Source organism: Phyllostomus hastatus, unplaced genomic scaffold (assembly GCF_019186645.2).
Source record: "Phyllostomus hastatus isolate PE091 unplaced genomic scaffold, TTU_PhHast_1.1 phas_contig_98, whole genome shotgun sequence".
Classification (NCBI taxonomy): Eukaryota; Metazoa; Chordata; class Mammalia; order Chiroptera; family Phyllostomidae; genus Phyllostomus; species Phyllostomus hastatus.
In genome coordinates, this window is record NW_025333999.1 from 5,616,521 (window position 1) to 5,630,175 (window position 13,655).

At 55.1% G+C, this 13,655-nt stretch overlaps 1 protein-coding gene across 10 annotated transcripts in view; it reads left to right on the forward strand.

Moving 5' to 3' along the window:
* The window catches only part of MYO9B (myosin IXB), an 82,564-nt gene that overhangs the window by 4,692 nt on the left and 64,217 nt on the right, over positions 1 to 13,655 (forward strand). For all 10 annotated transcript variants that reach the window (XM_045853657.1, XM_045853660.1, XM_045853663.1 and 7 more), the window contains exon 2: positions 8,217 to 9,112. In XM_045853657.1, coding sequence (XP_045709613.1) covers positions 8,273 to 9,112 — 840 coding nt within the window. In that variant the 5' untranslated portion in view covers positions 8,217 to 8,272. The remainder of the gene's footprint in view (positions 1 to 8,216; positions 9,113 to 13,655) is intronic.

Sequence of the window (13,655 nt, forward strand, 5' to 3'; positions counted from 1 at the left end):
AGTTTATCTTGTTTTGCCTTACTCATTTAAGTAAACATTTTAGGGGTGGTGATCACATCAACTCTGAGAGCTCCCTGTTAGGGAATTTTCCAGATTTTGCACATGTCCTCCTTACACTCAGGGTGACTATGAAGAGGCAAGGACCCTGCTCAGGAAGGCGTAGATCTCCTGGGACTCTAAGGGGCACCTTAGCACCAGGCCTGGGTGGCTGTGTGTGTGTGCATGCACACGCGCCTGCCAAGGGGCCTGCCCGGCTGAGGTTTACGATCGCAGCATTCTGAGGTCACTGTCTTGAGTATTGACAAACCCGGTGGCACAGCCTGCAGAATCACCTTTACCTCCGCCTCCATGACAGCGCATGGGTAGGCCAGGAAGGGAGCTCATTGATTGGTAGGTGAAATCAAAGATGTTATTGATAGGTCAAAACCCTGGGCCCTCAGCCAGCCAGGTGATGGAAGCTGTCATTGGGCCCGGAAGCGGGACCAGGTCCTTGTGGCAGAAACTGGGCAGGGAGTGTGTTTCGTGACCAGGAGGAGGAGACCTTGCCCATGTGAACACCAGGAGGCCGGGGATCACAGGTGGAATGGAGGGGGCAACCCTGGGCAGAGAGTACCCACGCAGCTGGGGGTGAGCAAAGTCAGGAATGGGAAAAGGGATGGACCTGGGGGTTTTGTGAGACTGATGGGGCTGTGGATGGCTAGAGGGGTCAGGGTCTTGACAATGGTGGAAATGTTCCAAAATTGAGTCCAGCGAGGGCTTATTGAAGAAACTGGGATGGGGGCTCTTGGTAGGAGGCAACCAGTGGCTTTTGCTGATAAGAGCTCATCTGCTCAGAGCTCAAAAACAGCCAGTGTTAATAAGCAGCTGCTTCGTTCCAGGTTCCAGACATGAGATTAATAGCTCAGTGGTCATTGTTGCCCAAATCCTGCATTGCAGCCAGTGAAGCAGGTGCCCCGCCCCTAGCAGGACGTCCCGCAGACCTGTGACGGGGGTTCCATGGGGACGTGCTGGGTGGCGGGGGCTTCCTGTGGACCAGAGCAGCTGGCCCATGTTGAGCCACTGGGCTGGCACAGGAACACTCCCACCTCAAGCTGCACCTGAAGCCCTTGCGGACGTGAGCTGCCTTAAAAGCAGAGTGGGGCTTCCTCACTCTCCAGGGGCTGCCCTGCTTGCGAGCTGTGGTTGCAAGCAGGGCTTTTGTGTGCTGTCACCGTAACTCTACCCACAGGAGGTTCTCAGGGAGGCCTTCCGCTTGAGCACAACGACAGGGACTGTGATTTGGAGAGGGAAGTCCCAAAGGGCCCTCCTCTGCCCATCCAGACCCTCTTCCCCAGCAGCCTTCCATGTCTTCGTGCGTCCACCACTCACCCAGAAAAGACCCAGAGCCCAGCCCCCTGTGGGACCTCGAAGTTTTGTCATCCCCCATCCCCTGTAACCAGGACCCACCTGTGTCCTGTGGGCCTGGCTGAGCCACCAGCAGTTCCCCTGCCCCCAACTCCTGTAGGGGCCACCCAGTGGGGAGCCTCCTCATAGTCCACCTGTCACACACAGCCTGGCCGAGCCCTTCCCGGTGTCATTCATGTCCCCGTGCTCCCTGTGCCCCACTAGCCAGCCCTCCCCATGAGACCTTCATGAAAAGTTCGACTCCACCCCACATTTGCCAGGCCTACTGGATAGGATCTGACCTCCTCGACCCTTCCCCCGCCCCCTCCTGCCTCATTCTGCTGACCACACTGGTCCCCTTGTTCTGAGGCCGCCCCTGCCCTTGGAGCTCACTACCCTCACTGGGCCGCCATCCTTGAGCACTCGGCTTGTCCGCCCCTTCTCACTACATGGGCCTCAGCAACTGTTCACTCTAAGCTCTCCCTGCCTCCTGGTCCCGGATAACCACCCTGCCCTGGTCCATTTTTGTTCTTACCAAAGCACCTCTGCTCTCTGGGGCTGGCCCATTCTCTGCCGTGGCAGGTGGGGGCGGCTCATACTGTGCCCTGTAGGGTGTTGAGCAGTATCCCTGGCCTCTACCCAGCAGATGCCAGTAGCACCTCCCTCCTCACTGTGATGAAAACCAAAAATGTCTCCAGCCATCTCCTGGTGTCCACTGGAGTGGCCCCAGGTGTGACACACCGTCGCACCATGGTTAGAAGTGCCTCTGCTCGTGGGTTGGTTTGCGGTCTTGTTTCTTGAAGGCCAAGACACCTTGACATTCTCACTCCCTCCTGTGCCCAACTGGCCTGGCCAAGGGTAGGGACTGGGGAAACATTTGTTGCCAGGACAGGTTAAAGGATGTAGCCACAACCTCCCCCAAAATGGATGGGTCTTGAGGGCGGCTGCACAAGCCTGGGGGAGGGGCTTTCTCCAGGGCTCAGACCTGTTGGGCCAGACTGAAAGGCCTCAGGGGCATATCTTAGGGAAGAAAGGGGGCACACTCAGGCAGCAGTGATGAGAGGGTGTGTATGCTTGGAGCTTCCAGTACCTTTTGCACTGGGCACCTGGATTTGTGTCCCAGGGCTGCTGTAAGCTGGTACTGCAAACCAAGTGGCTTAAACAATAGAAATTTATTCTCTCGCTGTGCTGGAGGCCACAAGTCCAAAATCAAAGCATTAGCAGGGCCATGACTCCCTCCAGAGCCTCCAGGGGACCCTTCCTCGCCTCTTCCGGCTTTGGGGCTCCAGGTGTTCCCACAGCTGTGGCCGCATCACCCCAATGTAAACCCTGTGTTGTCTTCTAGCTCCGAGCTGCCTTGACTGAGGAACACGCTTGTTTTGTAGCCGTTTCTCAGAGCGTCCATCTTCCCAATAACTTCACATGATTGTTTCTTCCTGAAAAACCCAGTGGGCTCAAGGGCACGTGCATGGGAACGTGGAAACTCGCTGTGTTCTGAGTGGCGCCTCTTCCTTTCAGCTTGAGAATGATTTCATCTGATAAACATGTGGCTGCAAATTATGGCCTTATATAAACGAAGCGGCTACACTACACTTTCTGGAGGCCCCGTCTGCCTTATTTTCCAGTAAATTCCAAATTGCTCACCAAACCTATAGGCAGAACCTTGCTTTTTCATGCATAAGGCCTCGGCCAGGCCTTGAGAGGGGCTCATTCACGGTTGTCTGCTCATCCAGCCCTGGGGCTGCATGTGCGGTGCCTCCCCCTCGTCAGTGCACCTCCTTTCTCCAAGAGCATGAGGGAGAGGCCCTGAATTCAGGTTCACGTCTTCTCAAGAGTTCAGAAAGTATACCAGCGTGGCATTCGCAGAGTCTTAATTTTTAACAGTTCAGGTTTTACAGTGGGGATTTTTTTATTGCGGTAAAATGCACGTAACATAAAATTCACCATTGGTAACATTTAGCACATTCACAATGTTGTGTAATTGTCGCCTGTATCCTGTTCCAAGACATTTTCATCACCCCTTAAGGTAACCCATCCCCATCAGCAGTCACTCCCCACCTCCGCTCCCCCAGCCCCTGACAACCACTGATCTGCTTTCTGGCTCCGTATTTGCCTGCTCTGGATATTTCATATCAATGGGATCACCCACTCTGTGGCCTTCTGCATCTAGCCTCTTTCACTCAGTGAGTTTTCAAAATTCATCCATACTGCGGCATGTATCAGCACTCCATTCCTTCTTACAGATGAGTAATATTCCCCTGTGTGGATGGGCCACCTTTTGTTTATCTTTCAATCTTTGGCGGGCATTTCATTTCCACCTTTTGGTTCTCTTAGCAAGAATTTTATAGTCTGTCAGCTTGACTTCCGTTTGGCAACAAAGGTGTAGTTCTCCCCTGAGTCCTGGGGAGACAGACCCTATCAGTGTGGGGATGTGTTGCTTCTGTTCACATTGTGTGCCCTTCTGCGAGCATTAATTGGAGGGTAGGTTGGGCATTTTAACGTCAGGACATTTGGTGAGATGGTTTGGATGAAGGATGGACACACGGGTGTTTAGGACCTGCTGCCCCTGCCACACGCTGCAGCCAAGCTGTGTCTCCCCCCCACCCCCCTCCACCCCCAGAACCTGTCGCCCTCAGCTCCTCAGCCCCAGACCTGCTTCCTTTCATTCCAGCGCAGCCTGGGGATTCACAAGGCACAGGTTTCACATCCACTTGTGACAGGAACCTTAAGCCACAGCGTGATTGATTTCCAGGTGTCAGACTCTGTTAAGACTTGATGAGGAAGGCCTGCTTGGAAGCCCGAGAAAATGGCCGGGCCGCTCCAAGGGAGGGGCCATTGTTCCGTAACAGTTATTTATCGATAAATTATCATAGCTCTGCAGCTGTGATCGTCAGGACAGCATGGCTCCGTGCAGGAATCAGCAGCCCAGAGGCAGACCCTCATGTGTCAGATAATGTAACATGTGATATTTACCAAACAGAGGGGGCTCCCGATTCAGGGGAAGGATTCTTTAATACAGGGCATTAAAACAGTTACTTCGTTCTTTGGAGAAATCATCTGGGTCCCCATTTAACCTCCTATACTGTACTGGGCTGATTAGTGTCCCCCAGATTTATGTCCACCCAGAACCTCAGAATGTGACTTTGATTGGAAATAAGGTCTTTGCAGATATGATTAAAGATATCAAGATGAACTCAGACTGAATCCAGTAGCTGGTGTCTTTACAAGAGGCAAAGACACAGACAGAGACGTGCACTCTGTGATGATGGAATTTCTGTTGTTTTAAGCTACCTGGCTTGTAGCACTTTGTTATATCAGCTCTAGGACACTCATACACCTTCTGAGATAATTTCCAGATGGATAGAGGCTTAAATGTAAAGGATAAATCTGGGAAGGGAAAGTATAGTCCTGTATTATTCAGATCTGGGAGAGGAATGAGCAGTAGACATTAAAACACACACACACACACACACACACACACACACACACACACACAGATCGGACTGCCTGGGAAAGGTACCATTTGTCTCCAAAAAATGCCATGTGCAAAAGTGAACAGATATAAATTAGTTTCATCAAACATGGCAATGAATTAATAGCCTTCCCATACAAAGAGTTCCTCCAAAGCAGTAGTCGTGCTTCAGTGGGAAAAAAATGGGCAACAGACATAAACAACTTACAGAAACAAAAAGCTGTTCAGTAGACATAATTTTTTAAAAATCCAGCCTGACAGTTGAAGACATGTAAGTAATAAGACGCTCCTTTGCGCTCAGTGAGAATCTGATCCACAGTGTGTTACAGGTATAACGAGGCCGCCTGTGGAATGAGGGATTGCTGGGCCTGAGGGTCCATCCTGAGATTTTGCACCAGAGACATTGTTGCCTGGGATCTGGCAGAGACGCGTGAGGGACATTCCAGCCTGAGGGCAAGGATGGCACCACAAGGAGGCCACCTGAGATTTGGGTGTGAGAAGAGGCAGGCAGGGTCTGGGGGTAGGTGAGTGGGTGAACCTCATGCCCTCCCATGGGTCAGGGGGCTCTGGGCTGCTTCTACATGGTTGGGCTGGAGAAACCTTGCAAGGTCAAGCCTATGAGCCTGGCCTTGGGCTGGGTGGGGAGTGGCTGCAGTGTGCCAGTCAACCAGTGTGACGACGGAAGGGTGACCGTGCCGTATGGGGCCTGCCAACCTGGTGCCGATGAAAAGAGGCAGCAGTTCTGGGGACATGGTGATAGCAGACAGGATGTGGTCAGTGGGAGGAGCAGGGAACTAGCCTTTGGGATGTTCTAGGTGGGGCAGAGAGAGGTGACCGTGATGGGCTGGAGGTGGGGCAGATGTCCTTGGGCATGAGCACAGTCGATGCCCTGCCCCAGGACCAGAGCCTGGGGGCCAGGCAGGAGGGGGTCCCTCCACAATGCAGAGCAAGCGAGCAGGACCCGGAGAGGCTGCTGGCAGCGCGTGTGACTAGTGGGAGTTTGGTGGTATCTTCTAGGGGAAGGGAGCAAGGGTTTCCGTGGCTTGGAGCTGGGAGCAGTGGGCTCAGGGGCAGGTGGGAACGGGAAAGGTTAGCTTCAGGCTGCATGGAAGTGAAGAAGTGACCGGGCTCTACCCCGGGCTAGAGAAGGATTTATTAGGGTCCCTGGCTTTCAGACCCATGAGCTACTAACAGGAGAGTCCTCCCGCTAAAACCCCTGGGAAAGTGGGGAAAGGGGGCAGTTCTGGGGAGGAGAGTAAGGGTCCCTGGGGAGAAGGTTTGAGTGAGGCCAGGCTAAGTAGGGAAGGGCCACACAGGTCTGGCAGAGGAGCTTTCCAGGATGCAGTCATGGTAGCCCGGGTGGGCTCTGACGATGGCTGGAGACGATGGCTGGAGGGGCAGCTGCAGCAGGACAATCAGGTGGGCCTCTGGTGGACCAGGGCCACAGCTGGTTTGAGCCCCGCCTGTAGTCTTCTGCTTTCCCCTCCCTGCAGGCCTCACTGTCGGCAGCCCTCTTGAGCAAGCCTTACCTACTTCCTCCTGGCCCAGGGTGGGGCGTGCATCAGCTGGTCCTGTAATGGCACCCCCAGTCTCTGAGCACAGGGTCTCCTGCTGTCCCCACCAAGGGACCCAGAGCTACAAATGGCCCCTGCCGGCCTCTGTTCACAGTGGGGCCTCGAAAGGGCCTGATGAGGAGCTTTCCCTGGCGGATGTGGGGTGGCACTCAGCTTATCCAGTCTTTGCCCAGACTCTCATTGGGGCATGTGGTGGAGGCTACAGGGACAGGATCATGTCACTCAGCTCTGATGGCTTCTCGCTTAGGTTGGTGTCTTCTGGGAGGACAAAGCAGGCTCGTTTGTGTGACCTTTCCACTGCCTGCATATAGGGAGCTTGGGCGTGAGACAGTCCACAGCCCCCAGCCTGTGGGCCAGATCGGCCTCTGGAAGGTGTGGTGCATGTCAGCTGTGTCTCCGCAGGTGCAAGTCACAGAGAGGTTGTCTCTACCCAAAGCCCTGGATGGTGTTGTGCACACATGTGCCCGTGTTTGTGTGCTTGCATGTGTGACATGTATGTTCTCTGTTCGTGTGTTGGTGTGTCCATGTGAAACCGCACACGTGTGTACCTGTTTGTGTGTTTGCATGTGTGCACGAGTTTGAGGGTATTCACATGCGAGTATGTTCGTGCATGTGCATCTTCGTGGTTTATACTCCCTCACATTTGTTTGCGTATCAGTTTCTCCCGTTGAACCAGACCTTTGAGCCAAGGTCTGGTTCATCTTTGTATCCTCAGCCGCACTTGGGCGGCACGCAGCGAGCCCGCACCCGACCCCCACGCTTTTATTCCTCTTGCTCCAGGACACGTTATTCACAGTTGCCAACACTGGCCACGTTTTCTCTTTTTTCTGCAGTGTCTTTGGAAACAAATTTTTTTTGAAAATTAACTTTTTTGTTGGAGTTATAGTAGATTTACAAAACAGTGGTAAAGACAGTACAGAGGGTTCCCTGTATCCCTCGCCTACCGTCCCCTCTCACATTGTGGGGCACATTTGTTTGTACAGCTAAGAAACTGACATTGGTGCACCGCTATGAGCCAGCCTCGTGATCTTTTCTGATGTCACTGGTTCTTCCATGCGTGTTCTCTCCACGGTCAATGATACTGTCCCGGGAACCCATTGAATTTAGTCATCATATCTCCTTTGTCTTTCCCTGCTGCTCATAACCTTGGCAGTCCTAGGAGGACTGCCTGGGTGTCTTTCTGATGTTTTCCTCAGGAGGCTGGGGGTGTGGGTTCTAGAAGCAAATGTATTCTGAGCACTTTTCTCGAGTGAGCTTTTGGGGGCGTTCTCCCTGACTTTGTCCCCCTCATTGCAGTTTGGGGTACATTCTTGTTTCGGGGTCCCTGAGTTTCAGGACAGGTTCATTCTTGCTTATCCCCCCAAGCCTCTGGCTGCCCCGGTATATTGTGGGGCATAACCAAGGCCCGCACAGGGCCAAGTCTTCAGGAGCTGGCAGGAGAGCTGTTCCAAGAGGAGAAGCCAGGAAGGACATGGGCTGGGAAAGGCTTAGCTGAGACGTGGCTGTGACCGTGGGACTTGCAGGTGGAGAGGCTAACCTTGGGTGGGGAGGGCTGAGATAGAGTAAACTCCAGGGAGAGTTTGATCTTGAGGAGCAGGAGGTCTGGCACGGTCACTCTGCAAGAGCCACAGAGGTCAGACTGTCCCCACCCTTTGGTTTTTCAGGAGACCCCTGTTAGGAGCAGGGTATTGGGGCCTCAGGTCTGGGGCTGTTCACCTGGGGCGGGTGTCCGTGTTCCCTACCGCAACTCACCTGCCACTTTGACCATGCCACCCCCTCCCTTTCAGCTCCAGGACACGCGCCCCGAGCCCGGGAGGCATGCTGAAGCCAGGCGGCTGGCAGGATGAGTGTGAACGAGGCAGGCAGCTCCGGCTGCCAGAGGGAGGCGGCCTACCACCTGCACATCTACCCACAGCTGGCCACCAGCGAGAGCCAGGCCTCATGCCGTGTGACGGCCACCAAGGACAGCACCACGTCCGATGTCATTCAGGACGCTATCGCCATCCTGCAGCTGGACAGAACCAAGCCCTACGTGCTGGTGGAGGTCAAGGAAACAGGCGGAGAGGAGTGGGTGCTGGACGCCAACGACTCGCCTGTGCACCGCGTGCTGCTGTGGCCCCGGCGGGCGCAGGACGAGCATCCGCAGGAGGATGGTTATTACTTCCTGCTGCAGGAGCGTGACTCAGATGGGGCCATCAAGTATAAGCACGTGCAGCTGGTGGCCCAGGCCACGGACACCCGGCGCCTAGTGGAGCGCGGCCTCCTGCCTCGGCAGCAGGCGGACTTTGACGACCTGTGCAACCTCCCCGAGCTGACCGAGGCCAACCTCCTGAAGAACCTCAAGCACCGCTTCTCGCTGCAGAAGATCTACACGTATGCGGGGAGCATCCTTGTGGCTGTCAACCCCTTCAAGTTCCTCCCCATCTACAACCCCAAGTACGTGAAGATGTACGAGAACCACCAGCTGGGCAAGCTAGAGCCGCACGTGTTCGCGCTGGCTGACGTGGCCTACTACGCCATGCTCCGGAAACGCGTCAACCAGTGCATTGTGATCTCAGGCGAGAGCGGCTCAGGCAAGACACAGACCACCAACTTCCTGATCCACTGCCTCACTGCCCTGAGTCAGAAAGGCTACGCCAGTGGCGTGGAGAGAACCATCCTGGGTGCCGGCCCCGTGCTAGAGGTGAGCAGGGCAGTCATCTGAAGGGGCCCTCTGCCTTCACATCTGGGTTTTATTAGCACAAGAAGATAGTCTGTGATACTCATGGTTCCCTAGAAATAGGAGCTTCGCTAGAAACAGAAGGCTCAGCATGCTGTGTGGGGCCCCGTGAGGAGGCACCAGGGCTAGAGCAGTGGCAGCGAGGGGAAACCTTGGGCGAGGGTCCCTGTTGTGGTTTTCATGGGAAGCGATGGGCGAGGCAAGGTACACATTGGCTGGTTTGAATCATTTCAGGGCCCTTGGGTGTAGGGGCTGCCCGGGTTGTCTGGTACCTGCCCTGGGGTGATCAGGGCAGGTAGATAGTGGCCCCGAGTGTGAAAGCTGGATAAAGGAGCCATGGGGGTTGGGGCTCTGGCTGGATCTGTCGGCGTGCAGAAGGTGTGCTCACGGGAAGTCCTTTGCCCTCTCTAGGAATTGGCTAACCCTGGGAGGGGCAGTCCCTCCAGGGTCAACCAGGCCCCAGATGTCAAAGCATCAGAACATAGAGAACAAAAAGGCCTGATTAATACACTGATGACATCTGGGAGGTGGCCATCTGTAGTCCAGGTCCCAAAAAGAAAAGGATGGCATGTCCTCACTGAGCCGTTCGTGATGGAGCAGTCCGGTGGGGCTGTGGCGTGGAAGAAAGCCAGACAGGCGTAGTGCAGGCCCGGGGGGCTGGGGGACAGTGAGGCGAGGGGAGGGGCCCCTGGCAGCGCCGTGCGGTCAGTGGGGGAAGAAGGACCTTCCGCCCTCGTCCAGCATCCCAGGGCCAAACTCCGGGGAAGCCAAGGATGTGTTGCTGTGGGTGAGCCTTCCGGGAGTGGAGCAGCAGACCTGACCACACACTGGTCCTCTCTCTCAGGCTGCTGAGGCAGGAGTCACCCACATTTCAGAACATAGCCCAACTGTCATCACCTCGTGAGGGCTGGGCCGTGTGTGGGCCCCGAGATCTGCACTCCTGGGTTTGGCAGCTAGGACTTTTTTTCTTAAATAAGATTTTGTCGTAGGTAATTATGTATAAATACTTTTAATCATAAGTATTTTATTCAATATAATATAAATTATTGTATTTCTTAGAGCCGTTTCAGGTTCAGAGCAATATTGAGCAGATGGTACAAAGAGTCCCCACACACCACCTCGCTCCCACACTGTCCCCATCATTATTGTGCTGCATTTCTTCGGTAAGCCAGCATTGGCACGTTATCACTAACTCAGGTCCACGGTGTACCTCGGGTTCACTCTGCGCTGTACGTTCGGTGGGTTTGGACGAATGTGCAGTGTTACACGTCCACCTGTGGCCATTGTACAGAGTGCTTCCCTGCCCCAAACCGCCGCCCCCCCCCCCCCCCCCGGGCTCCGTCCTTTCCTCCCTCTGTCTCCCAAACCCTGGCAACCACCAATCTTTTCGCTGTCTCCATCATTTTGCCTCGTCCAGATTAGTTCACTCAGCAGTATGCATCCTCCTTGTCTTCTCGTGGCCCGAGACCTCATTTGCCAATTAACACCTCATTACCTGGATGTGCCATAGCCTGTCTGTCCGCAGGAACCCAGACTGCCCTCTGCAGGGGTGCGGGGTCTCGCTTTCCTTGAAGCACGGACCTTCAGCCTCTGCCAGTCCCCCAAGCGGAGGGCCTCATGCAGCTGCCTGGGAGGACTGTTGCGCAAACTCACTGAAGTCACATCTAGGCTGCGCCTGCTCAGTACACTTCAGTTCCTCTTCCTCCCGGATGATCTCTGAGCCCATCAGTAAGAGATCCTCTGGGGCTGCAGCACCTGGCCCCGAGCCTGCACGCTGTCTGGTGTGCCTGTTTCTGTCTTCTCCTGTCCGTGTGATGTAAAGGTTGTCATTTTTTGTGTAAGTGTTTTAAAAACTATTGAGTAGCCCAGCCATAGGACAGACGCTTCCCTGTTGAATACTGTGGGCCCCAAGTGTGTCTCCCTTCCATTCTGATCTCCCGTTCACTCTGTAAATATTCCGCCCACGTCTGCCAGGGGCCAGGCACTGTTCTAGGCACTGGGCTATACGGTGGCCACAGTGGACACTAAGGCCTGCCTGAGCAGAATTGCCTCCCAGTGACGAGAAGGCAGGCAGAGAAATAAATAATGGTCCTCATGTCAGAGCTGGGAGACGATTAAGAAGAGCAGGCAGGCCCCAGGAAGGAGGGTTGAGGGGGCAGGAGGCGAGAAGGTGAGGCTGAGCTGGGCCTGGAAAGAGGGGTGAGTCATGTGGAGGAGGCACGGCCTGTGAAAGGCCAGGAGGCTGGGCCAGGCCTGGTGTGGTAGAAGAAAGGCAGGGGTCCCGGGGGGCACAGGAAGGGGCCTGAGTGGAGTGAGTGGGAGGCAGTGGGAACAGAGAAGTGACAGGCAAGTCATTCATTGCCTTGTGGGCTGTGGAAAGGGCCCTGCATGACATGGGAGCCAAGGAGGGTGTCCCAGGTTCAATTTGGCTCTGTCACAGCTCTGAATCTCAGCTGTGGTGAGGCCAGTGGCCCCACTGTCCTCCCAGCAAGGACTAGGAGCCATGGCCGGTGCTCTAGTGCCTGGCACCAGAGTTCTGAAGGAAATGGTGCAGGCGGTCGATGACATTAGAGATCGAGAATGTGAACAAGAGGTCAGACGCAGTGTTCACCAGGGGAGCATTCTGCCAAGTGGACATTTACCCTCATGGAACCGGGCAGGCAGGTGGGTGGGCCCATGCTTGGCGAGAGCACCGGCCCCGAGGTCTCAGCAGACGTGGCAGGGAGGCAGGGTTGGCACGGGGGCGTAGTTTCCTTTCCTCGCTCAGGACCATCCCAAGCACCTGGATGAGGTTCCTGTGGCTGCCACAACCAAGGCCACAGACAGGAGGCCTTCAAATGACAGGAGTTTACAGTTGTGCCTCAGCGTCCGCAGGGGACTGGTTCCAGGGCCCCTGTGGGTACCAGAATTCCCAGATGCTCAAGTTCCTTGTGAAGAGTGGCATTGCGAGTGGGGACGAGCTGCATTTGCACAGGCTGCGCCCAGAATGCCTGTGCGTCGCTTCACTCACGTGGGTTCAACAAAGTGCTTGGCACCTGCCAGATTAAGGTTTTGCCATTTTGGAACCTTCTGGAATTTTTTCCTTAATTTTTTTTAAAGATTTTATTTATTTCTTGAGAGGGAAGGGGGGTGGGGGGAGAGAGACATCAATGTGCAGTTGCTGGGGGTTATGGCCTGCAACCCAGGCATGTACCCTGCTGGGAATCAAACCTGTGACACTTTGGTTCGCAGCCCGAGCTCAATCCACTGAGCTATGTCAGCCAGGGCTTTAATGTTTTTGATCCTTGGTTGGTTGAATCCACAGACGCAAACCCCATAGATTCAGGGGGCCAACTGTACTTTCTCAGCACTCTAAAGGCCAGAAGTCTGAAATCTCGGTGTTGGCAGGGCCACACTCCCTCCGAAGGCTCCAGGGAGGGACCCTTCCTTGTCTCCTCCAGCTCCTGGGAGCTCTGGGCGTCCTTGACTGGCAGCCATCACCCCGGTCTCTGCCTCTGCCGTCACACTGCCTTCTCATCTTATACAGACGCCAGTCAATTGGGTTTAGGGCCCACCCTCCTCCGGGATGACCTCATCCTAATTCCATCAGCAATGACCCCATTTCCAAATACGGCCGTGCTCAAGGTCTAGAGGACCAGGAAGTGGGCATGTCTCTTCGGGGACACGAGTCACCTCACAGCAGCCCCCACTAAGTGGCAGCTGTGGTCCCTGAGGGCCACTCTGTCTCAGCAGCCACCCAGGAGGCCCCAGTGTCGCCCTCCAGCCTCCTGGCTCCTCCCCGGCAGTTGCCTTAAGGGATCCTGACACATTCTTGGAGGGCCTTAGTCACCCTCCACAGCAGGCATCTGTGCCCTGTGAGTCAGATGCCTCTGACCTCGCCTGGCTGCCTCCCTGGAGCCTCGGCGAGCCGGCAAGGCCCAGTTTCCCCAGCGGTTAGGATGTGCTGGAGGGCGGTGCCCACACCAGCTTCCAAAACCAGCTTAAGCCAAATCCACACTGAGGCCGTAAACATGCTTCCTGGGGCAACCTTTTGGAACAGAGGAAGGTTGTTTTAACTTGGAGCTGGGCTCCCCAGTCGAGGCACCGCTGGTATCTGGAAGCAAGTCACTCTGTGTTGGGACTGTCCTGTGTACTGGCAGGTGCTGAGCAATAGCCTTGGCCTCCACCCACCAAGTGCCAATAGCAGCTCCTCCCCCCTAGTTCTGACACCCAAAAATGTACCCAGACATCACCAAATGTCCCCTGGGGGCAGAATCTCCCCTGGGGGCAAACAGCTGTCTTAGAGTCACAGCTTGTGATCCCACGAGACCCAGCCACTGTTCCTTTCAAGTGCCAACCATTTACAAGTTGTCTGTGAGTCCCAGCCATTCGGAGCTAAGCCAAGGGACACTCTCTAATAACGAATAATTTGTTACCAGTCTTCGGACCCACCTGGGTGTCAGGCTTCAGGTGCCACAGTGTCCACCTGTCATCTCTCTGAGCCCTCACAACGGCTCTGCTCATTTAA